Below are 26286 nucleotides of genomic sequence, written 5' to 3'. Positions count from 1 at the left end.
GGTAACAGCCAATCCAACTTAAGGAACCACTCAGAGGAATGATAGCAATCAATAGTACTTTACTGCACAAGGTCTAATAACAGTGAAGCAGAACTGTATTCACTTCTTGACCCTGATTCTTAAAGACAGAAAGACCTTTTACACCATTCTGGCAGTATAAAGGAGCCTTCATATAGATGTAGTCCAGTATGTTAGCTGCAGTTTCTTAAAACAGGTTTCATTATAGGAACACAGAGAAAAACATTCTTACTCACTGCCATACCATGTGTGTGTTACTTCTGTTCTAACAACAAGGTTTATAGGGGTGCATCTACACAGCAGGCCTTAACTAGAAATAAGCTATGCAAAGTGATCTACATCATTTGTGTAGCTTATTTCAAAATAGCTTATTTAAAAATTGGGAGCGTCTACACAGCACTTATTCCGAAAAAGAGCACTCTTCCTCCATTGTCCCTTATGGAGGGTATAATGAGGGTTACAGGAGTCAGAGTAAAATGTCCTTCAGCTTGACAGTATTTTGACATTATTTTGAAGTAACTTCCTGCTGTGTAGATGCAAGCTGTTATTTTGAAATAACGCTAGTTATTTCAAAATAATGTTGCTATGTAGACACACTCTGGCTACGTCTACACTGGCCCCTTTCCCGAAAGGGGCATGCTAATTTTAAACTTCGTAATAGGGAAATCTGCGGGGGATTTAAATATCCCCCGTGGAATTTAAATAAAGATGTCCGCCGCTTTTTTCCGGCTTGTAGAAAAGCCGGAAAAGAGCGTCTAGACTGGCTTGATCCTCCGGAATAAAGCCCTATTCCGGAGGATCTCTTATTCCTACTTCAAAGTAGGATACTCACCTGTATCGCATGATTGAATCCCGCGTGGAACGAGGAGTACAGATAGTTCAGAATGGCTACGTAGTTCGAACTATCTAGCCCGTGCCGCGTGTAGCCGCGCGGCACGGGGTTCGCACTAGCCGGCTTTTAAAAATGGCGGCGCCGGCTTTATGCTAATGAAGCCCGGGAAATTCAAATCCTGGGCTTCATTAGCAAGTTCGGTATGCATACATTACCCCGCTAGTTCGAACTAGCAGGGTAGTGTAGACATACCCTGGGAGAGTGGGCCAGAAAGCAACACTTCTGTTTTATAAAAATAAAACAAACAAACAAAAATAATGTATTAATATCATTTAAGAGCTAGTAAATGTTACCCAATAGAAAGGTGGCAGAACTTGCCCTTGAATAATTTAATAGTTTCCAAATCATTGATTCAATCATGTGATACAGGTGAGTATTAAATATTTATTTCTTGACTCTGAATCTTCATTTGTCACAGGTGAAGCAGAACTACCAGCCACTAGGTGGCACTTCATTATGAAAAGGTTTGCCCAAATGCCTTAAACTGATGAAAATTTAACACACACCTGAAAATCTAAGTTCAGGCCATCTCAAGCTAACTAAATTTCCCCACAAGATAAAGAACTCTAGCTAGATTACCAAGACATTTTATAGCCTGGATTAGTGGCAGTGAGTGAACATTTCATATTCCAAAATATTTGTAATGTGATCTGAACAGAGGTTATGTGTAAGACTGTATTTAAAATTCCCTTTCTAGTTATTACAGAAAAACTAAGGAACTCATGGCCCAGAGCTACATCTGACTATTCTGAACATTCTATATACTCAGCAGCTTCATTAATATCTTGCCAAGGCTTGTCTGCTGACAAGACTTTCCAAGGAAAATTTTATATTGACTTAACTTTTGATACAAACCATATAAACATTTTTCTTGAGAGAGCAATTTAGCATGTCTGGAAATTCTCTTTTTGGACATGGAAACATTAGCTCTCATACTCCTCAATGTGTTGTAGATTTATTAACGATATTCACAGTGAATTCTCTGAATTATCTTTCTAGTAGTCATTTTCTGAGTATGTCCATTGAGATGGGAGTGGGAATGAGAGAAGTAAGAAAAGCAGCTTCAAAGGAGAGAAAATATTTTTGAATTTTGTGGAATAGAACTTTCCATTGTAAGTATTCTGTATTCTGGGCAAACCAAAAAGTAATATTCAATTTCAGTAGCATTTAAAAATTGATTGACTGATGTTTTACCAATGCCATCAAGCTAACCATCTCTCTCTCTAACCCATATGGAAACTAGCCCAATAAGGAAATGTTGTCATACCATGCACCTTGAATGTGCCAAACAAATGAGTACTTAAGAGTCCTCCCTCACACTTCTTCAACATAACTGTTCCTTTCTATGCCCAAAATTGACCATTACTAGAATAAATGTGTTTTATAACACAGTATAGTCTGGGGACAACCAAAGGGAGGGGAAGGGTCTTGTCAGGGGATGACATGCAGGAAGGCTTTGTTGAAAAGGGAGATCAAACTGAGAGTGATTTTCACTGTGGGTGGCTGGTGGCTAAGGACGCCATTATCTACAGTGAAAAACATGTTAATTTATATTGTTTCGAAAGCAGATAAGAGCCCCCACTGCATACATTTCCTCTGGCTTCGCAACATGCTTTTAAGTGAAACAACTGTAGGGTGAACTGAGAAAGCATAGATTTAAAATGACAAGTCACAGCAAACATAACTTAAATACATGAAAATGTGGAACGGATCTCCTGCAATCCATATTTTAAAAGATATTCAGAAATGTAAACCTCTACCTATTTTTTGATGCGAGGAACATTGCCATTTGGCACTCATTTGGGCACTTCTTTGGTGCAGATTTGCACCCGATTTGCTCATAAAATGAACATTCACCCTATGAACCAATTGTTCCATTGCTCAAACATCCTGTTAGAAACATAGTAAACCCTGATACACAGGTTGCTGTCTAGCTATACTTTCACAGACAGGCTGGCCATCAATTTGGTAAAGTAATAATTTCTAATAGTTTCCTTTTTGGGGCTGGATGTGGGTTTAAAAAGTTTGGCTGTAATTGACTGCTCTACATTTTATATTTATTTGATGCCATTTATCCAATTACTTTATTAGTTTCTTTCATGCATGAACATATCTCTTTCATATTGAGAGGACATAAGTAGTATTTCATACCTGAAGAGTAAAAGGTTCTGAAATACATTGGTTAAAATCTCTAGGAAACAGTACAGATCCCCAAAGTTCTTATGGAATCTCATCTGTTAACTATCATGATTAACTTCACTCTAAATTGAATGTGAGTGTAATTTTTCACTATATTCCAAGTTCATTTTCTGCAAGTGATCTGTTGCGCTGTAAGTCCCTCTTAGAAAATCAGTTGGCTGTTAACTGATTTTCTAAAAGTTTGGAGTAGCCTGCATATGGGAGATAAAGAAGTTTTTAGCAGAATGAATGCATTCACCCATTTGATTTGGGTGAAAAATTAAAGCTCTTCAAGCTGACAGATTCATTTCCTTGCACGGTTTTAGAAAAATGGTATCAGCAACCTTGGTTAAAATTTAAAGTTTTGCCTATTGGCTAAAATCTTTAAAATATATTCTTATAATGTCAAAGGAGCACTTACTCTATGATTCAGAACAGCAATGTAGCAAACAGCTGGAAACATAGGCTTATTACATGAGACAAATAACTTCCAGACTACAAAAACATTTAAAAAACCCTCATAACTTTCCAGAGACTATAATATGAACACCAGAAAGAACAAATATAACTTAAAGAGAGAAAAATGTACACAGGAAAAGCAAAACATTTCTTACATTTAGGAACCTCTTGGTTAGTAATACACATATTCCAGTATCCAGCTAAAAACATTAGCTATCTATCTGGTAATGCTGACTTAGTGAAGGAAAAGTATCCTGGAGAGATTTGTGAATATTGTTTTCTTATGTGTTATTAAGATGAATTGATGAAATTAAAAAAAACTTTTAAGAAGTTTGAATTACTCACCATCTTGTTGTGCCAAAATAATTGAGGGTTGAAACACGGCAAGAATGAGCCAAGTTACTTTTTGCACAAAGCTCATCATGTCTAAATATTAGACATGAGACTCTATGTGCAAAAATAAAAATGGGGGGAAAAGAAAAATCAATTCAAAATAGCACCATCAATTGTTCCCTGCCCTTTCAGCACCGGGCCCTGCACAGAACTGAGCCACAGACATTCCTTTGCTATGGCCTTAAATAGGAAAAAAGTTTGGCTTCCTTTCCTTTCCAGCCCCTTTCTGAAATATGAGAGTAAGACCAATCCCCTTAACAGTAAAAGAAATTATTTAATTTTTTTGGCTTTGCAGAAGAAACAGACTACTAAACTAGATAAATAGCACATCTAGAACTTTTGTATGTGTATGTTGCACATACACACCCACACACAAATGTATACTAGACTACATAATGTATGCACAGAGTGTGTATGTGTTTGTACTGAATGTATGTGATGTGGGAAAGAAGTTATAGTGGGTTTCTATGTGGTAAAGCATTTTTCCCTGTTAATTATGATTCAGCCAAGATGTATAATACTTGATGCTTCAGTAAAGAGCAATGCTGCAACAATATAATGGAAATAAATAGACCACAGAAAACAAAGAAGTTCTTGAAGTTAAAAAAGTGCACGTTTCATCCTTAGGGGTACAAGTGAGACTAAATGAAAGTGGGGCCCTGAATATGGCAACTAAATTTCAGAGCTGGTACGGTGCCATTCTGCCATCTTCTTGTGATGGATGCAGTTTTGTACTGCTCTAAGTAGTAATAACACATGGAAGATTTCATGATAGAAACAATATATTCCAAAAATGGGCAATGGCCTAGGACTAAAACTTTTCAAAGAGTTCACCTTAATTTCACTAGACAAAAGGAATGCAGAACAGCTACCTTTGCTTCAGTCCACCCGCCCCACCAAGACATTACTTCCTCTCAGAAAAAAGCCGGAGTCTGTTGCATTCACATCATGGTAACTCAAATTCCTTCGTATGTCTCATTACATATTGCTTTATTGAGCATCAAAGGTTCAAGCAGGTATATTGCATTCAAAATCAGATCACCTGAGAGACTATTGCTTCATAAAGAAAATTTGCTATATATGTGACCTTCATTTTAGGATTTGGGAGATTCCAAAATTAATGTAGAGAGTAGTGTGGAAAGCTTATAGGCTTGAGGAAATCATTCTATCATTGGTCAAATAAAGGTATGAACAAAATTAATTTTCTCCTTTGACAGGGTTAGTGGCATAGTGGATAGGGACAAGTAGTGGTCATAATATATCTTGATTTTAGTAAGGCTTTTGACACAGTCATGCAGTGGCGCTGACAGTCTCGCTGGGCCACTAGGTAAGGCAGGGGAGCAAAGCAGCTGCTTTGTACCCCCAGAAGGTGCAGGACCTTGTGCAGAAGGGGCAGGGCTGAGACTAGACAGCCCTCAGCACCATCCAGGGAATGTTGCGCATGCTGCATGGAGCAGACCACACAGTGATCCGACATCAATCCAAAGAGCCTGGAAGCTCAGGGCCCTTTTGTATCACCAGGCACTGAGGCAGTTGTTCCTTTATTCCTTCCCCACCCTGATCAGTAGACCTGGTCCTGTGTGCCATTCTCATAAGCAAACTAGAGAAATATGATCTACATGAAATGCTTAAGCAGTGGATGCAAGACTGGCTGAAAGAACAAGCTCAAAGGGTAACTATTGATAGTCCACTCTGAAAAGCAAGGCACATCAAGTGGAGTTCCTCACCGGTCAGTCCCTGAGTCTGGTATTATGCAGTATTTTCATTAATGACTTGGCTAATGGAGTGAAGAATATGTTTATAAAATTTGTGGCTAACACTATGCTGAGAGGGATGGGAGTTCAAGTACTTGGAAGACAGGATTAAACATATTGGAGAATTGGTCTGAAATCAACAAAATGAAATTCATAAAAGGCAAGTGCAAAGCATTGCACTTAGGAAATTAAAATCAAATGTACAACTACAGAATGGGAAATAACTGGCTAAGCAGTGTACTGCTGAAAAGGAAGTGGCGGTTATAGTATATTACAAACTGATACAAAGATGAGTCCATGTTATGCAGTTGTGCAAAAGGCTAAAATAATTGTGGAGTTCATTAACAGGAGTGTTAGTTGCCTTTGAGCCTTATCTGCTTCTTTTTAACTATCCAATCTTCAGGTGCTAATAGGCACCGGCTCTGCCTACTTGTTTTTCCCTTTGATATTTTCATTCCCTCTACTCCTTATTTCCTCTCCACCCCCCCTTCTCTCCTATTTATTTTAGGTCTGCACATCCTAAACTCATAACTCTGGTCATCTGAAGAAGTGGGCTGTGCCCACGAAAGCTCATGATACCATCTACATGTTTTGTTAGTCTATAAAGTGCTACTAAACCGTTTGTTGTTTTTTAGTAAGACATGAGGGGTAACTGGTAAACTGTACAATGGTGAAGCCTTACTTGGAGGACTGTGTCTAATTCTGAATGCTGCGCTTTAGGAAGGATGGACAAGTTGGAAAGACACCAGAGGAAAGCAGCAACAACGATCAAAGGTTTAGAAAACCAGACCTATGAAGAAAGGTTAAAAAAACTGAGCATGTATAGGCTCAAAGAAAGATAACTTGGGGGAGGGGACCCTTATAACAGTCTTGGGATATGGTAAGGGCTGTTGTAAGAAAGATGGTAATCAATTGCTCTCCATGTCCAGTGAAGGAAGGATAACAAATAATGGGCTTAATCTGCAGCAACAGAGCTTTAGCTTAGATATTAGGAAACTCTAACTGCAAGGCTATTTAAGAACTAGAACAGGCTTCATAAGGAGGTTGTACAATTTCTATCCCTGGAATATTTTAAGAATAGTGTAGATAGGAGTGGGAAGGAATGGTCTAGGTTTCCTTGGTTCTGCCTCAACAGAGGGCTGGACTTGATGATTTCTTGAAGTCTTGTTCAGCCTTACATTTCTATGGTTCTACGATTTCTGCTGAAACCGAATTAATTTAAACAGATGAATTTGGACCCATGTTGTGTATGTGGAGAGTATGGAATGGACGGACTCATTTACAAATACAGCAGGAGCATCATGCATATCAATAGGGTGTTCATGTCAGAGTACAGAGAGTTAACCTAGGAAAAGGGCAAACTTAAAAAGATTTTTGTGTGTGCATCAGTGTTCCTTGTAAGCTGAACACTTAGGCAACTGCCCAGCAGAGATTCAGGTGCTGCCCATCTGATTAGCACAGTGCCCACAGCTGCTCACAGTGGACAGCATGTGTGCATGGTGGTGCACATCTGCACATTCCTCAGTACACATAACAAAATTTATTTTGCCTAAGAATGGAAAAACAGAGGGAACCTTGGTGTGCATGTATACAAAAGTAATCAAATGTCTGCTATTATCTCTTCAGCTCATACACAGTGTTGGATCATGATTTCCTGAGCACGTGAAATGCATTTTCGCTTAAAGCAGAAGTTCCTCAGCTGACTACATCCAATAGGGCGATGTAGGTGAAAGCAAGCAATGAAATTCCCTTGAACTTTTTGATGTAGCAGAGTGGATTCACTTTCAATACATTCTGAGAGACAATGTGTGATGCTGCATGGAGGAAATTGTAGTATATTAAATAATATGCAGTGGATGTTGGTAGATCAATTTCATGACTGATTTTTGCATGAATTGTGTACTCCTAATCTTTCCTATTTATCCATAGTGCATTAAAATGACACAAAATGTATTGAGTTTTCATACCATTTTAGGATTACGTTACCAGTTTCTAAATTGCATATTTTGACCCACACTAGGTTATTTGATTTGTTCATTGAAACTAGTTACAATAGAACATGCACATCTATCAGTTCCATTGAATTTTCAACAGAAAATGACTCAGATATCTGTCATTATCCACATGCACAAGATCCCATTGTCCTTTCAAAATTGAACACAGGAACTTCATCAGAACAAGAACTCTTGCACTAACTGCTGTATTGATTTATCGGGCTCTTCTTGGGCAAGAAATAGAAATGTGCAAAAGTATAGCAATGTCTGACATCTGTTAAGGATTCGGATCCCTTCAATGGGTAGGAAACAAGACTTGTTATAGCTATAAAACAACATAACTGTGATTAACTTAATAGATGAGTGAATGTCAGCTCTCTGCAAATACAGTTGAAGACACTGTATACAGAGATTGAGATCGAATAAAAATACAGTCAGTTATTATTTCTGCCTCTTGGAGAACATGGTGTAACAGAACCAATATCAGTTAATTACTATCATTTTTGTATATTTCTTATCCTTTTTATATATGGTGCTAGATCAGGCTACTAGATTGAATTCTGTGTAAGCTTGGATCCAAGATTCTTTAAGACTGATGTGATCCAAACCCTTCTTAGCTTTCAGTGGTTCAGTTCCACATGTGACGACTCAGATTTATGTTTAACACTATAAATCTTATTCTATTTGGCTAATCTTAGAGAAGTATATGGGGTTATGATCTAAAAGGACCTACACTGAAGGAAGAAACTAATATTACAGAGATTTTCTTCAGGTAAAGATTTGCAAATCCAATGGCAGGAAGCTAAAGCTAGAAAAACCACATTAAAATAAAGCACAAATTCTTAACCCTAAAGTTTTTTCCAATTGTTATGGTTATTTTACAGCTCAGAAATCACAATTAAAATTTTTTTGACTAGCTGTAAAATACAATTTAAAATACATTACATCTTGTTAATACTGATAAATCAATATGGTACATTTCTCTTGAAAGATCCAGGCCTGTGTGTGATAGGTAAAATTTATCCTGGTGCAGAGGGGTATATATGGATCTATGCACAACTCAAGCTCCATTGAAGACCTATGTTGAGGTCTTCAGTGAACCCTAAGTAGCACATGGAGTCATGGTCAAGCACTCTACATGGGAGCAAATTCCATATTGACAAAAAAAGGTAAAGCAAAGTTGGGTATAAGCCAAGCAATATGTCAATATGAAATAATGTTAATCAAGGCCTCGAGTACAACACGTGCCCTCCCCCCCCCCCCCCCCCCCCACACACACATTGGTGAGCAGTTATTCACATGAATAACATCTCTGACTTCATCCAGTCTTAAGTCCCATCTCAACTTGTTATCTTGAGTTAGGGGTAGGTTTTCTTCGCGTGATATCCAGGTTTTATATAGATGTTCCAATACTAGCACTTGGATTTTGTTTAGGTTTTTAAGTAGAAAAATATGACTATCTGCCTATAGATATTTCCCATTTATGAAAAGAAGACACGGTTTCTGGCTAACACTAAGTTCTGTAGAGAACCAAGACAGAGAGATGACACACTACAAATAATAATAATCAGCTGTGCTTTTAAAGGCCCAGAAGTCTCCAAATAATGGTTGTTCTAGGAACATTTTCAGAATTCCAATGGGAGTACAACAATGCAAAGGCATTTTGACTGCAATACCTGAAAGTGTTTTCAGAGTCACTTAATCACTTCTGCAAGTTGGCAGTACAGCAGGCAAGGGGGGCTCTGAAGTGTTCTCCTTCCCATTTGCCTTTGCAAAAACCCCTCACCTCACATTCGGATGTCCATGACATCTCTGTGTGCCTGTATCTATAACATTTCTATGGACCATGAACCTCCTGAAATGACCATGAAATGACCTAGCAGTCTATCTTTTGACTTCATGGACAGTGGGATGAGGTGCTACATATGGGGAAAAACCTTCCTTACATCATCTAGGATAAATAAATAAATTGTAATCATGCAGCCAAAAGGGTTTTGAGGATGAAAGGAAAATATTTAGGTCTTCTTTGGTCTTGTAATTTGAGAATGGAGATTGTCTATTTAAACCCACCAGATCAAAGTTCTGTGGTCATCAAAAAGTCATGAGAAGAAAAACATCATTCCAATTTTTAGTTAATATACAATTAGATACCCCAATATTCATCTTCTTCAGTTTTCCTGGTGGTTCAAATTATTATTATGCAATATATTACAAGATAGCGCTCAATGGCATGCCGACATTTATGTGAATAGTCTGATTGACTTCTGTGAATCAGGAATATGTGTTGTAAATAAAAGTCACAGGATTAGGACAATAGTTGCAAATTCTTCACTATGCTGAAGAAACTCCCTTGGTGCTATGGAAATTTTTTTTGTCTATATGCAATTTCTTGAATTTATTTCAATCAATTTTAATTATATAATGTGTCTAACATTCTTAAAATGGAAAGCGCTATGGCTATGTCTACACTGTAAGGTTTTTGCGCAAAAACCTGCAGTGCATCCACACCTCAAATGTGCTTTTGCACAAGGAAATCAGCAGTAAAATGGCAGAACAGAGGGCTTTTGCCGGTGTAGGTAAACCTCCTTCTACGAGGCATAACTCTCTTTTGCGCTACAGCTATTGTGCAAAAAGACAAGTATGGAAGCTCCAGAGGAGTTTCTTGTGCAAGAAACCTGTATGGGAAAAAGTACAGGTGCTCTCCTTCTATGAATGGCCATCAGAGCTTTCTTGTACAAGAGCGCCCATGCAGTGTGGATGCTCTCTTGTGCAAAAGCACATTGCTTTTGCGATGCGCTTTGAGGTGTGGACGTGCTCTTGTGCAAGAAGTTTTGCACTAAAACTCTTGCGCTAAAGGCTTCTTGAGCAAGAAGCCTGCAATGGAAACGTAGTCTATAAGTATTATGTTATTGCATGCATTACAATTTTAGCAATTATGATCGGAGCACAGGGTATATTACAAGACAGTTACTATGCAAGCAGTAGAGATTTACTTCAAAGAACAGATTCAGAGAATTAATGTGCTGACCAAAATTAAGTTGTTCAACTTGTCTGTCAATTTTCCTTTCAACTTGTAGTTATTCATTAGGGAAATGTATTTCTGATGTGTGTCATTTTGATCATAAGAACTCTACATTAAAGTCTAAATAAACGCAGTGGTTCCCATAACTGAAACTTCAGTTTCAGCATAAAATGTAGTGTTAGATAAGATTAAAAGCAATGCTTCATCTGAGTCATGTTGGGAACTTGCTGTGGTGTCCAGCACAGCTGCAACAGCTCTAAAACCAGAGCCAACAGAATGCCTGTATATGGGTTAAGGAAAAAGCACCCACAGAATTTTCTCTGCATAACATTGCAAACGCAGTCCAAATGACTTCAGTGAACTTTGGGTGTACCTGATCCTGGGGAATTGGAGATCTGTATGTTGGGTGGGTTTTTTGGAACATACATTCACTGACAGTGCTAGCCAATGATGAGTCGGGTAATTTGGAACACCGGTCCAAATTGTTTCTGAAGATATTTACAAGGGGACGATTTTCTCTTTAATTGAGGAGTTGGCTTTGCCTTACAAGATATGCTTTCTATTATTTGATCTCTCTCTTATAAACCAGATGTGTTTAGATATATTTTCATGGATTTTCATTCTATCCATAGGGAAGAAAGCTTTTCCAAAAGAATCACTATGAAAAATTTTTACAAATCTGTATGGAGTGTCATATACTTTCCCAATTATTAGAAAATTGCTGGGACATAGGAATGTTTGTGGAATGGTTGTTTCATAAAAGTTTTAGCTCTCTAAATCTGGTAATGGATATGTGGATGTCCAAAGGAGACTGGGGAAATACATGATTCTAATAAAACAAGATTCAGTAATTGGTTGCTTCAGCCCAATTAGTAGTGACCAAATCCCCCAAAAGCAAACAAAAAAGAAGCCAAAACACCACTACCATTAGCTTCCTTGATGGCAACCTCAGCAGAGCAGCTAGAAATTAAATGAGCACAGGGACGAAAGCAGTGGTCTCCAATCTTTTAATGTCCAAGATCACTTTCTGAAATTAAGGGCAATCCAAGATCTACCCTGCCCTTTCCCTGAAGCCCCACCCTGTTCACTCCATCCACCTCTTTCCCACACTCCTCTCTCTGAACCTCACTCACTGTCATTGAGCTGGGCAGGGGTTTGGAGTTTAGAAGGGGGTGTGGGCTCTGCATTGGGGCTGAGTGGTTCGCAGTATGGGAGAAGGGCTGTGGGCTGAGTCTGTGGCAGGAGTTTGGGGTACAGGAGGGGATGATATTTATAAACTCTGGGAAGAAATTTAGGTGCAGGAGAGGGTGTGGGGTGCGGTCTCTGAAAGGGGGGGGTCAGGGCTGGGCCAGGAGCTTGGGGTAGAGGAAGGGGTTCCAGTTGCAGAAGGGGTCATGGGGTATTGGCTGTGGGAGAGGATCAGGGTTTGGGGTAGGATGTTCATGAGGAGGTTGGGGTGCTGGCTACAACAGATGATGAGTGTTGGGAATGCAACCTCATGCCAGGCAGCACTTATTGCAGGTAATCCCCAGTTGGTGACACATTGAGGTTCAGGTGGGCTCTCTGCCTGCCCCAGGCCCATACTGCTCCCAGAAGGGGCCAATATGCCCCTGTGTCACCAGGGATGTGGGGTTAGGGGTATGTGTCTCTACACACTGCCAGCTCCACCCTCTCAGCTCCCATTGGCCACAGTTCCCCAGCTCAGCCAATGGGAGCTTCAGGGGACAGTGCTTATAGGAAGCAGCAGCACACTGCCCCTCTCCATACATGGAGCAATGGGACCACACTGGCCACTTTTGGGAATGGGCTGGCAGCATGGGTTGGGGCAAGCAGGAGCAGCAGCTAGTGCTGTAATATAGAAGGGTATGTCTATACTACCCTGCTAGTTCGAACTAGCGGGGTAATGTAGGCATACCGCACTTGCAAATGAAGCCTGGGATTTGAATTTCCCGGGCTTCATTTGCATAAGCCGGCCGGCGCCATTTTTAAATGCCAGCTTGTTCGAACCCCGTGCCACGCGGCTACACGCGGCACGGGCTAGATAGTTCGAACTAGTAAGCCATTCTGAACTATCTGTACACCTCATTCCACGAGACGTACAGATAGTTCGGAATGGCTTGCTAGTTCGAACTATCTAGCCCGTGCCGCGTGTAGCCGCGCGGCACGGGGTTCGAACAAGCCGGCATTTAAAAATGGTGCCGGCCGGCTTATGCAAATGAAGCTCGGGAAATTCAAATCCCGGGCTTCATTTGCAAGTGCGGTATGCCTACATTACCACCCTAGTTCGAACTAGTGTGGTAGTGTAGACATACCCGAAGACTTGATCCTAAGAGGCATAAATAGCTTTGAGAATTACCAAGCAAACACTTTTCATAATCACCAAATTGACTTAACAATGCTGTATGACTAAAAAGTGATGTATGAAAAGCGGGCCTTAAAGAGAGTATTGATTAATGTTTTTCTATGCTCTGAGATTTTAAAATCTTTTAAATGGCTCACACCTCCACACCAACTTGTGTGAATGACCCATTTACACCATGTCTTGATTAGCTTCATTAACACAAGCAACTTCTTCCTTATATACATACTGCTTCTGTAACTTCTGCGCCAATTCATCAGATGAAGAGAGTTTTACCCATGAAAGCTTAAACTCAAAAAAATCTGTTAGGCTATGTCTACACTGGCATGATTTTCCGGAAATGTTTTTAACAGAAAAGTTTTCCGTTAAAAGCATTTTCGGAAAAGCGCGTCTAGATTGGCAGGACGCTTTTCCTCAAAAGCACTTTTTGCGGAAAAGTGTCCGTGGCCAATCTAGACACGCTTTTCCGCAAAAAAGCCCTGATCACCATTTTCGCGATCGGGGCTTTTTTGAGGAAAACAAATCTCTGCTGTCTACACTGGCCCTTTTGCACAAAAGTTTTTCGGAAAAAGACTTTTGCCCGAACGGGAGCAGCATAGTATTTCCGCAAAAGGACTGACAATCTTACATGAGACCGTCAGTGCTTTTGTGGAAATTCAAGCAGCCAGTGTTGACAGCTGGCAAGTTTTTCCGGAAAAGCATCTGCTTTTCCGGAAAAACTGGCCAGTCTAGACACAGTCTTAGGGTAAGTCTACCACAGCACACTAAACTTAAAATAATACACACAATGGGTGCTAATTGTGTATCTTATTTTGATTGAATTTCAAAATAGCGTATTTCAAAATTTGGCATGCCTACACAGCATCAAATTTTGAAATAATGCGCTTTTTCAAGACATCCCTTATCCCTTGGGGAATGAGGGTTACAGGGATGCTGAAATAGCGCATCTACTATTTCGAGACCTATCTCAAAATAGTGGACAGGTTCAAAAGACGCAGAGTAGCTATTTCAGAATACTTCCAGTATCCTAAAATAGCCCCGCTGTGTAGACATATCCTCAGTCTCTAAGCCATGGTCTACACTAGAGAGTTATTTTGAAATAACTCCCCTTATATTGAAATAACAAGCGGAAAATCCACACTACCACTACCGTTATTTCAAAATAAGGGTCTGGTTATTCTGAAATAATAACTTCTGATTTCCACTAGGAATAACGCTTATTTTGAAATAGTTATTTCGAAATAGCAGTAGTGTGGATGCTCCACTGCTGCTATTTCTAAATATCTAGTCCCTGGAGTCATTCAAAGTAATTATTCCCTGGGGCTTCCTGGGACTCTAAGAGTATATCTACATTGCAGTGTATTTCAGAATAACTGATGTTATTATTTCAATTTTGAAATAATTTCCTAGTGTAAACATGCCTTAAGGTGCCACAAGACTCCTTGTTGTTTCTGCAGATACAGAATAATCCAGCTACCCCTCTGAGACTCTTACTAGCCACTGATTCCTGGAAAGTATGACATTTTCTCAGCAATGTAACTCTTTCTTGGTGTGAGATTGACACATGGCATTTGCAATCATAGAGGAGATACAGGGCACAGGTGCTATCCCAAAACAAACACCAACATCAACCCAGTGAGCCTTGCTGCTATTATTGTAGTTGGAGGAATGAGTAAAGAGACCCTCATGACATCATCTGAGTGGGGCATTTCTGCTGGTCACAATCTCTTCACTCTGCACAGTCTGTACTTCTCACCCTAACACATCTCCATAGGTCACATGATCCAGATAAAGAATGAAGTCGTACACCTGCTCCTGACAAGTCTTGTACCTTTATTACCCATAAGCCATAGCATCACTTTCACAAGAGTTCCACAGATACCACAAAAAGGAGGCATTTGCCAACTGATACCATATTATTACCAGATTCTACATAAGGGTAACAGTTTGCTAACTGTTGGCAAATGCTGATCTTGTTAATTGCAGTAATGGCTGGGGTTAGGCCACGTCTACAATTATTGCATTGTAGATTGATCTTTAGCATTCGATTTAGAGAGTCTAGTAAGGACCTGCTAAATCGAACACTGAGAGCACTCCCAGTCAACACCAGTACTTCTTGATTCATGAGGGGGTAAGGGAAGTCATTGAGAGCATTTGCTCCCATGAACCTCTCCCCATGGAGATGGTGCCAAGCTCGGCATAAGGTACATTGACTCCAGCTACGTTATTAATGTAGCTGGAGTTGAGTATCTTAAGCCATCCTTCCAGGTGTATTATAGACCTGGCCTTAGCTTCAATGACTTGGGAAAACTACAATCTGGGTGCCTGCAAATGTTGCATACTATGAATGTCCCCCAGACTTTTATCAATCATTATCATCCTGATGCATTCAAGAGTGTTTAGTTTTTATTCTTGATTTCTGAGTTCCAACTTGCTCTTTTAGATACTCTTTATGGTCTCATCCTTTCCCCAGTGATTTTACTGAGAACAGAGGGTATTCTCTACTGCTTTCAGAATCACACTGCTGTTAATTCTGGTGGAATTGGCTGCACACACAGATTTTGTTCCAGCAAAAACAACCACACAAAATGTAAAGTTTGTTAGCCCTATCTTGAGATCAGTCAGATGCCAGTGACTGTCAGAAGGACACCCTCACCAATATACAATAATGAGAAGACAATGGATATGCCTAGACTGCAAAGAAAAGTTTGAAAAAGATACCCAAATTGCACTTGTATCTTTTTCCACTTTTCTGTTGGAAGAGTCATGGGGCCAAATTTTGGAAAAATCTCCTCTTTCAGAAGAGGAGTTTACCAGGTCGGAGCTGCAGGGTTTTAAAAATGTCATCCAAGGTGGTGGCTGTCTTAAAGCGGCAGCCTCCTTTTAAAAAAAATATTTTTTTTTCGTTTGACAATTCTGGCATGGCTCTTCACATTTTTTCAGCTACTGTTTTGGCTCTCTTTGTTAAATGGGTTGGCCATCTCTGGTCTAGAGTTACCTCTGTGGTCCTAAAGGAGAAGGCAAAAGTAGCTGGATTGCAAAGGGATTCCAAAAGGATGGGGAATTCTCTGATTTGCAGAGCCCCAGTCCTCCACAATATGAGCAGCTTCACACATTATAGTGATGGGATAGCTGCAGATCTGTAACCACATTCTATTGCAACCTCCAATTGCTCTGGCTCATCCTTTCCCTCAAGATCCATCAGGGGAGTGTACAGCTGTCTGGAACTTAAGAATTTCACAGAAAAATACAGACAGGGCTGAAGATTTGACCATTGTTATGAGAAACCATGGGCTTCTTGCATAATAGATAATTCAGTTTGTTCTCATTCCCAGAGCTTTTGGTGCTATTACAGGCACTTCCTAGTTGTGAAAGTCAGACGGGCAGTATTGTTATTGCAGTGGACTGTATTTTTCCCATAAGCTGATGAGATTTTGTGTGTTTTGTCATTGTGAATAAACCCACTTTGTGGTGTTATTTTCCAGCCCTCTTTCATATAATCCATCACTCTGAGAATTCAAAGACATAGTATTACATATGTCACCCCTAGAGCTCAAAGCGCTTTACAAGGAGGGCAAGACAGGAAACTAAATCAGAGAAATGAAGATATTTTCCAAGAACCCAGCAAAACTGTAAACAGAAGTTGGACCTTCTAATTACTGCTGTAGGGCCATACACACTTGGTCACACTATGAATGATAAACCAAGATGCAGCCCTAGAAAACTGTGGTATTTGTAACATCCTTCAGTAGAACTATAGCTGTGGACTGAACTATAGCAGAATGTGCTATCACTCTGTGAGAGGAGCTATTTCACAGCAGTTTCATAGCAGGTTAAGATGTAACCTGAAGCCCATTTTGAGTTTTTGAGTGGAAATAGGTTGACCCTTCATCTTCCAATAAAATTACACAAACAACCTAGGAAAGTGTTAGTCCTGTCAACTTATAAGGCGAGGGCTCTTATACCTAATGTATGTAGGCTGGTCTCCCTCTTTAGATGCACAAGGTTTTGGGCAGAGCATTGTGGATTTTCCAAGGATTTCCTTTGGGAAGAAGCAAAGATAGGGCCACAATGTAACCTTGTTTTATATCTATTTATGGCAGGCCAGGCATGAGAATATTGAACTCTCCCATTTGTCTAGCAGAGGTCAGGGTTGTGAGGAAAAAGATCTTTAGGAAGAGGAAGAGTAGAGAACAGGTAGCCATAGGTTCAAATGTATGTATCCTTGGGGCAATAGGAATCAAACTGAGATTCCACTGGGTGGCCATTTGGAGGAAATAAATTGTATAAACTCTTCAGGAATCTAGTTGTAGAAGGATGTGCAAAGGCTGCAAATCTTTTGATGAGGCAGTTATAGTGATCAAATGTATTCTGACTAAACTCTCAACTAGATCTTAGATAGATCTTGTGTTTCCACTTTAGAAGTAAGTTTTGTGAGGTTTCTTTCTAGATATGAGAACTGACTGGATCTCATCTGAACAGGATAGTTCTGTGCTTGAGAACCAACTAGGGACATTGCTTTCTGGTTCAACAAGGAGGTTCAACTGTTGGAGGTCAGAATCTCAGAGATCTCTTAGGGTATGTCTACACGAGCCCCCTTGTTCGAACTAGGGAGGATAATGAGGGCGACCGAAATTGCAAATGAAGCGTGGGATTTAAATATCCCGTGCTTCATTAGCATGTTCCCGGCCGGTCGCCATTTTGGTTTAACTGGTAATTCAAAGTAAGGGGTTTATTCCAGAATCGCCCTTCTCTGCCGCGTGTAGACACGGGCACTTCTTCCGGGCTAGTCAATTTCCAAAATGGCGACCGGCCGGGAACATGCTAATGAAGCACGGGATACTTAAATCCCAGACTTCATTTGCAATTTCTGTCGCCCTCATTAGCCTCCCTAGTTCGAACTAGGGGGCTAGGGTAGACATACCCTTACAGAAGATCCTTTCTGAGGGAAACTTGGAAAGGTATCACCTGTTGCCCTAGGGACGTGGACAAACAATTAAATCAAAATGGCCGACGGAGTGGATATAAAACGGGGAGAAGGAGTCCCTACACAGAAGAAAGATCCGTCCTGAGAGCCATATCTAATCACCGGTGGATCTTTAGCCACAAATCAGGCATACACAATTTAGGGCAAAACCATGTATTTTTGAGTAAATAATGGAACAGATATACAGTTAACAGTAATTTTCAACAAACCAACCCTCCCTAACCCGAAGAAAGGAGATAGGACAGTTCCCTAGATACATAAGGTATATACAAAGCCTGAGGTGATCGATGCCTGCGACCTTCAACCCTCGGGCTATTTGTAAGCCTCTGGGGAGGACAAGCAGGGAGATCCCACGGTAGTGAGTCCTCTGTGAAGAGACGACCCCGATATGGATCCTCGATCTGGAAAGGAATTCCCTCTGGACACAGTCTGATCTGTCCTTCGACAACACCGTCTGCTCCAGTAGGTGAGTAATCCAATAAAGATGACAGGAAAAGAGAGTCCCAGTTCCAGTGACCAGTGCAGACAGGAAAACCTTGTGGGTATTTACCACACAAGGATAGCACAGTTCAAAAGTCCAGGCCTCTGATTACATAGATGGTATCCAAGCTTCAGGCAAACAGTACAAGGAGCAACAACAACAACAACAACAAAAAAATCCAAGGCTGGGGAATATCCAAGGACCCAAGCCCCTGATACCTCAGGGCTCTTATTGGCCCAGAGGCAGGAAAAATATGCTAATGAACTTAGGTAAGTATGCCAATGAACTCAGGGGTTGAGTGCAGCTTCCTAGGGGCTGTGTGCAGTGGTTTTGGAGCTGAGTGCACCAGATAGTAACGGGTGCACAGCCTGCTTGAGAGGGGTGCACAAGGTAGTACCGTGTGCAAATCAACAGTCTGAGCGGGAAAGACCTCCATCATGTAGAGAAAAGAAACTGTCTCTTTCAAAATGGAGCCCACTGAACTAAACTATAATACAGCCCCCTTTTCTAGGGTAACACACCACAGAGAGCTGGAGAAGTTTCAAGCACCACTTTCATGTTGGCCAGAATCATGCTTGGAGGATAGCACTCACTCTTTTCTGATTCAGTTTCAGGAAGGCCTTGAGGATTAGATGTAAAGGCAGGTAAGCATGCTCCATGGTACGTGCTATTATGAGTCACCTCCCAACAAGTTTTGATTCTATTCTCCCTTGGAGCAGAAAAGGATTTCACTTTTTGGGGGGGAGTTTCATAAAAATAAACTCCCCCTTGCCAATCTGTTCCCACCCCCTCTCCATCTCTTCCCCCAAAGTCCCACCTCACCTCTTCCCACTCCTGCTGCACTCCTGCCCTGCCTCTTCCCCGCTTTCTTCCCCAAACGTGCCCCATCCTCTCTTCTTTCCCTCCTTCCTGGAGTTTGAACGCTATGAATCAGCTGTTTGCAGCGCTCTGGAAGTTCTAGGAGGAAGGGGAAGGAATTGGTAAGCATGGGGCTGCTGGCATGTGAAAGGCATGAAGGGAAGTGGTGCCAGTGGTGCTCAGGACCTACTAATATTCTGCCGTGGGTGCTCAGAGCACCCCTGGAGTCAGCACCTATGAAATAATCACTCAGCTCCCATTCATGATCCTGGAGGACGTGTTTTCTCAGGGAGTCTGTAGTTGCCATCTGAAGTCCTGGAAGATATATAGCCGAGATTTCTATCTGATTGGAAATACGTCAATTCCACAGCCTTACTGGCTCTAGAAATAAGGACTGGGATCTTTGCTCTTCCCTGTCAATTGATATATCAATATTGGCCTGTTCTTCAGCATTACCCTTATAGAGCTGCCATATATGGTGTGAAGGAAGTATTGTCAAATATAACAAACTGTTCTCAACTCCAGAACATTTATATGGAATATGAGCTCTTGCATGGACTACTTGCCCTGAGCTGTGGCCCTTTGGAAGTGAAGCCCCATCCAGGAAATGAAATGTCTCTTATGGGGACCTTTGAGGGGGAGAATTGGGAAAAAGTCCCATAAATAGTAATATCCCCTGGATCTAAGGGCATCTGCTTCAATCAAAAAGAGCTTCTAGAGAATACTGGCTAAGCAGGATGCAATGGTAAGGTGCCAGAAAAATCCCTGTATAGAGTCCTCAAAGTCAGGGCCAGCTTAAGGGTGGAGGGGGCTAGCTGGGCAGCTGCCCAGGGTGCCAATCTATGGGGGGGGCGCCTGATTGAAATGGCAAGGGGCGCTGTGCGCCTGGGGACGGGCCGCGCATACGCTGCTCACCCGGGCACGTGGCACCCCTTACCACTTCAATCAGGCACCCCCCATAGGTTGGCGCCTTGGGGTGGGGCCGCGCATGCGCTGAACACCGGGTGGTGTGGCGCCCCGTATGTCAATCAGGCACCGTGCGCCAGGGGGCAGGGCCATGCATGTACCGCACGCACGCTACCTGGGGCACAAGTATGGCTCGGTCCAGCACTGCTCAAAGTCTGGAGAAGAATCAGGACTGAAGGGGGCCTGCAAGTGCCAAAGTCTGGAGTTCAATCTGAGAGGAGTTCAATCTTCCTGAGCAGTACTGGGAAAGACGACCACCGCAGGAGAGAGTTCAGTATAAACAGGTCCTCGGAAGTCAGAAATCTAGACAATGCTGGGAAGCTATGGTATCCAGAAGATTGAGCTGGTACTGGGGCCTCGTGTTGCTAAGATGGTGAGCATGGTACCAGTGAATCTTGTAGCCTTGGTGTAAGGAAGGACTACAGCAGTGGTCTCCAACCTTTTTACACCCAAGATCACTTTTTAAGTCTCAGAACAGGTGAAGATCTACTGCCCCGCCCCTTCCTTGAAGCCCCGCCTACATTACATGAGGAAATCTAATGTAAATGTACTGCGCAGGTGCACAGTTCAGAGAGGGCTCAAGAGCTACTCTTAGAGCCCCTGAGATCTACAGGTAGATCACGGGACTACAGAATGCACAGGAAACCTGTGTGTACCTCAGTGCCTGAAAGTGTCAGTTGGTACCCAGGTAGACTGCTCCCTGTGCTGTGTACTAGACTTGTCTACCCCACCTGCTGCTTTTTGTGTGGTACTTATGGATTTATATTGTGCTCAAATAGAGCCTCAACTGTACCCCTTGAGGGACATGAGATCTTGTCAGAGTGAGATTTAGTGGTAACCTGCTTCTCTTAAATTCTCTAAAAGGGACGAGGCGCTTCTTTTCAGATGCCCTAGTTGGCAAAGATGCTACCATCACCCAGGTGGCATAGGATTTAGAGGCTGATGTACAAGGTTATGCGGGGAAAGCAGACTCTACTGGTGCTAGTGAACACTGCATGAGAAGAAGCTTCTATGTAGCTCTCTGACTTTAGGTCCCATACAGGCCTTACATGTAGACAGAAAATAGGTTTTCTCAAGGTATGAGAGCTTGCTTGAATGGGGAAAAGACATGTATCTGGTCTGGCAAGGCTTATTGCACGGGGTTTGCAGCTTAACCTGGAGTAGTAGTGGACAGAAGGAGATAAAGGGGCTCACCTGCCCTTCCAAAAGCAACTGAACGAAAATAAGGAAATAAAATAATTAAGAAAATCAAGGGAAACATAAAGAAAAAACAGTCTACTAAGAAAGGTGGGAAGCTAAGAATTAACAAGACACACAATTGTTCCTATAAAAGAAACTCCACAAATGCATGACTTTGATATGAATGAATGATAATTAAATTTCATGGAAAATGTGCAAAATACCAACAAAGTTCAATAAAGGATGCTGAATTTTAGAAATTCACTTACATGGTGTGAATATATGTTCTGAAACTATTTCCAACTCAATTCTTATTGAACCTGTCACAAAGCAAAATCTGGGGCAAAACTGTTCTCCACTTATGATATACTTAAGATATTATAATTTTCCTCTCAGGTCACTTATTATAAACCCTTTCCCTGTCCCTTCCATACAGCTATTCCAGACACGACCGTTGCCAAGAGACTCTAGTATATTTCTGTAATTCTAATAGTTTTACAACATGTACATTTCCAGTCTGTCACATTATTTTATTTTCCAGCAGTAGCTACATAGCCTGAGTTCTATTGCCCTGAGAAAGCCATCAGCTGCTACTGTGCATTCCAGTGGCATTGTTTACACACACATAGTTTGTTCCAGCAAAAACTACACAAAATGTAAACCTTGTTAACTCTATCTTGAGATCAGATACCAGTGCCTCTCAGGAAAACATGCTACCCTCGTCAATATTCAATAATGAGCATAAAATGGAGTTTCTTAGTGCTTTCACTCCTAATACCATACAATATTTGTATTTGTTTTAAAATTAGGGACCTAGTTTTGGTCTTTTTACCCCTCCCATGGAGAAATTATGTTGTTTACTACATTGTTTGGTCTAGAGCAGGACTACTTAACGTTGGAAGTTCTGGGGGCCACAATAATACTCACATCACTTGCCAAGGGCTGCAAGTTAAGTGTGGTTGCATGTACATGCAAATATATGCAAATATTTTTCACACTCACAAGCATGAATACAAAGACTAAGGCAAGACTACACTACATGCAGGTCCCATTTAAGTCCATTCTGCTGATATTATTAAAATGCAATATTTACTTGATCTCCACCCATATGACAGCACTTTTAATGAACAATAACAGTCCAGTAATTTAACTACTAAAATGCATATCAACAGAAGACTAATATATTGGCAACTTTTTTGTTTTAGCTCCCACGTGTTGAGCTGTAAAATCAAACTGCACCGTGGGCCGCAAGCAAATGAGATGCATAATGTTTGCGGCCTGCAATCCACATGTTAAGAAGCCCTGGTCGAGAGTTACCCCTGCTCTAAAATATACAGTAGACTAAATTTAGCTGGCATCGCTCGAGTCCTTAGCTCAATTTATTTTTGTTTTTTTTGGAAAATAAAAAGAAAATGTACGTGCTTTAAATTATTGCTCTGGGGTGGGGCTGGAGATGAAGAGTTTAGTATACAGGCTGGCCTCAGGAGAGAGGAGTACCCTCAGCTCTTTCTCACTGTGGCAGCTTGGAGCCAAGTGAGAAGTGTGTCTCCATGGCCACTGCTGCTTCAGTATGCACAGCAAGGGGAGGGAGCCATGTCCCCTGGCTAGGGGATGACTAGGTTCATCTGCCTCCAGCACTCCCCATCCAGAGTGAAGAATGCAGCAAAGTGCACTTTCCCCTTGCTTCCTGCTGCTCTGCTTGGCTGCAAAGAGTGAAACAGAGCCAATGGGAGCCACGAGGCTCTGTGGCTGTGGTGCCTGTAAATAAACAAACCGGGGTGGCCAGTTAATGCATTTCTCAAAGTGATTCCGCAGAACACTTTCAGAAACACTACCTGTAGCGTGTGGCTCTCGTCGCCCTTTTGGTCACTGCCCTCCAGCAGTGACAACCATAGCCTCTAAGCTGTCCCCTTCCGGGGGATGGTTCGTTGTAGGCCGGCAGGCCTTTAGGAGGCGGATCCTCCGCCCTGGTACAGTGGATGGCTAGTCCGTCCTATGGCCCTACTGGGCCTTAAAGTAGTCCGAGTCCTGGCCCTTTAAAGGTCCGATCCGGATCGTGGCTGGGTGCCAAACCCCTCATACGGACGCCCAGGCCCTCGAGCAGGGCAGGGCAGCAACTGGCGGCCAGGCCCCAACGCAAGGCGGGCCGCAAACAAACCCACAGGTCTGTAGGAGCTCCTAGTTCAAGAGCGGGGCAGGCAGTGCAGCTGCAGCAGTGGCAAGGGGGTGGGAGACTGCCACCCAGTTGGTGGGTGGCAGGGGGCGCAGGCCCACCCACTCCACTGCGCCCCGGCCCAGGGGCCCTGGATGCAGCCGTTCAGCTGCTACGGGCTCAGCAGGGGCTCCAGCCCGCAACGTGCTGGCCTAGGGCTGTTCTCAGCCCCTGCTACCCCCTGGGCCACTTCTCGTCTCCCCCCCCCCCTTCCCCAGTACCTGTAGCCCCAGCCTCCTTTGGAGGCTGGGCCCTGACTGAGCTCCCAGGCAGCCTTCTTATAGTCCTAGTCCCACCCCTTGACTTCCGGTCAGGTGAGGGGGCGGGGCTAGGCCGGGCCCAAAATGGCCACCAGAGGGGTTCCTCCGCCTCCGGCTCAGTGGGTGGCCATTCCACCCCGCTACACTACCCTATGCCATTATCTAAATAACTGATGAAGTTATTTGAACAGAATTGGACCGAGAACTGGTACCAGTGGAACCCCACTTGTAATGTCCTTCTAGCATGACTGTGAACCATTGCTGACTATTCTCTGGAATAGTTATTGAACAAATTATGCACCCACCTTATAGTAACTCCATCTTGGTTGTATTTCCCTACTTTGTTAATAAGAAGGTCGTGTAAGACTGCATCAAACACCTTACTAATGTCTAGATATACCACATATATTGCCTCTCCAGTATCCACAATGCTTCATACTCTGTCAAGACAACCTGATAGCTTTGACATGAATTGTTCTTCACAAATCCATGCTGACTATTATTTATCACCTTTTTATCTTTCTAGATGTTTGCAAATTTATTCCTTAAGTATGTGATCCATTACCCTACTGGGTACAGAAGTTAAACTGACTCATCTGTATTTCCTTGACTTGTCCTTTTTATATATATATATAGATGGGCACTAGATTTGCCCTTTTCCAGACTTCTGGAATCTCCACATCTTCCATGACTTTTCAAAGATGATCACTAATGGCTCAGATATTACCTTAGTCAGTTCCTTGAGGAATCTAGGATGCATTATTCAGCCCCTGGCCATGTCTATTCTTTCCACCTTGTGAAAATCCAGGCAGCACATCTCTTTTCAGCTTTCCCCTCTTTTTCTCTTCAATTCCTTTGAGACTCCTATTTTACATTTTCTATTCAAATATCACAAGCACAGAACATCCCCAGATTACTTTATACAAAAATCCTGATAGAACACTGTGACGTAGTGGGGGGGAACTTGCTGGTTTCTATGGGTCTGTGGTAACCCCACTGGCTGCCGCCGGTATCACAGCCCAGAAGGACAGGGATGGGTTATTATGCAAAGAGGCCCTCTCAACCGGTCCGACCAGCTAACCCCCATGGAGAGGAATAAAGGAAGGTGAATGCTGCCCTGGCTGGGGGGCAGGGCTGGAGGAGAGTTGAGTTAGTTTCTGTCTGGGAGCATGGAGGAAGCAGCCTCAGCAACAGGCTGGGGGTTTAGAAGCCGAGACCCCTGCCCCATATCAAGGGGGGCTGAGGCATCCTGCCCTGTAACCTGATGACATCTGTGCTGTGCTATATACTGGAGAAGCAATAAACCACCTCTATTCTACTGGCTGGCAGAGTCGGTTCATGTCATTTCAGTGCAGTAGACAGGGGACCCCCAACGCGCCGTCACAAACACATTTCCTGTGATGATGTAAAATGAAAATATGCGGTAGCATTTTTCTGTTCAAAATGGACTATGATCTTCTGAGATTTCTGGACTAATTTTAAAAACCAGATTAGTTTGTGTATCTGTTAGACTTGCAAAATCTATATTTGCATATGAATATAGGCAGTTAGGTGAACAATTACTTTTTTTCAAACTTACTTTCTAATATTTATTAGAGCCCTATCATTGACTGAGATGTCCATCTCTTTGTTCAGAAAGGATACAATGAATTCACACCCGATTAGTATGTGTGAGTGGTTTAAATTGTTTCTTCTCATTGTTTCTTCTTATTTTGGTGTTCTCAACACTGGTCATCACTGATTGTTTTGCCAAATTTCCTACACAGTCTTGGCTAAACTAAATAAACTTGACATTAGCAAATTTTTGCTACCAATCTATTAATCTCCTTCCTCCAAACTGTTAAATCCCAAAAGGCTTAATAATAAATCCTGGGCAGTCCATTAAAAAGCTCTTCCATGCTTATTTTTCTTAGACTCTACCAAATGAAATGAAAAATCATGTTTAGAAAATCTTACCGAAATATCTACAAAAATATTCTCAATTATTCACATGAAATATTCAAGTCCTATCAGAGTAAAAGAAAAAATTACAAAAATATTGTTGGCACAGATCAAAAAGTTTGTATTCCCACTTCCGTGCAATTTCCATAAACTTTTCTTCTTGCAGCAAAAGAAAAATGTCTATTTGTCCCCTTCCCCTTGTACTTTGTTCCACATTTCATTGTTGTTTCTAAAAAAATCTGACCTTTGTTGAATGTTGGTTGCTTGGAAACATGTGACACTCTTCAAGATTCCATTTTACCCAGAGAAATTTCAAACTTAATTGAATAAAAC

General features: G+C 41.8%; 1 protein-coding gene across 1 annotated transcript in view; it reads right to left on the bottom strand.

Moving 5' to 3' along the window:
- The window catches only part of COL3A1 (collagen type III alpha 1 chain), a 74405-nt gene extending 70301 nt beyond the window's left edge, over positions 1-4104 (bottom strand). The window contains exon 1 of the mRNA XM_075933792.1: positions 3893-4104. Coding sequence (XP_075789907.1) covers positions 3893-3971 — 79 coding nt within the window. The 5' untranslated portion in view covers positions 3972-4104. The remainder of the gene's footprint in view (positions 1-3892) is intronic.
- Between the last annotated feature and the right edge of the window lie 22182 nt (positions 4105-26286).

Source organism: Pelodiscus sinensis, chromosome 7 (assembly GCF_049634645.1).
Source record: "Pelodiscus sinensis isolate JC-2024 chromosome 7, ASM4963464v1, whole genome shotgun sequence".
NCBI lineage: Eukaryota > Metazoa > Chordata > Testudines > Trionychidae > Pelodiscus > Pelodiscus sinensis.
Note: the sequence above shows the minus strand (reverse complement) of the source record. Positions and strands in the feature narration are given on the sequence as shown.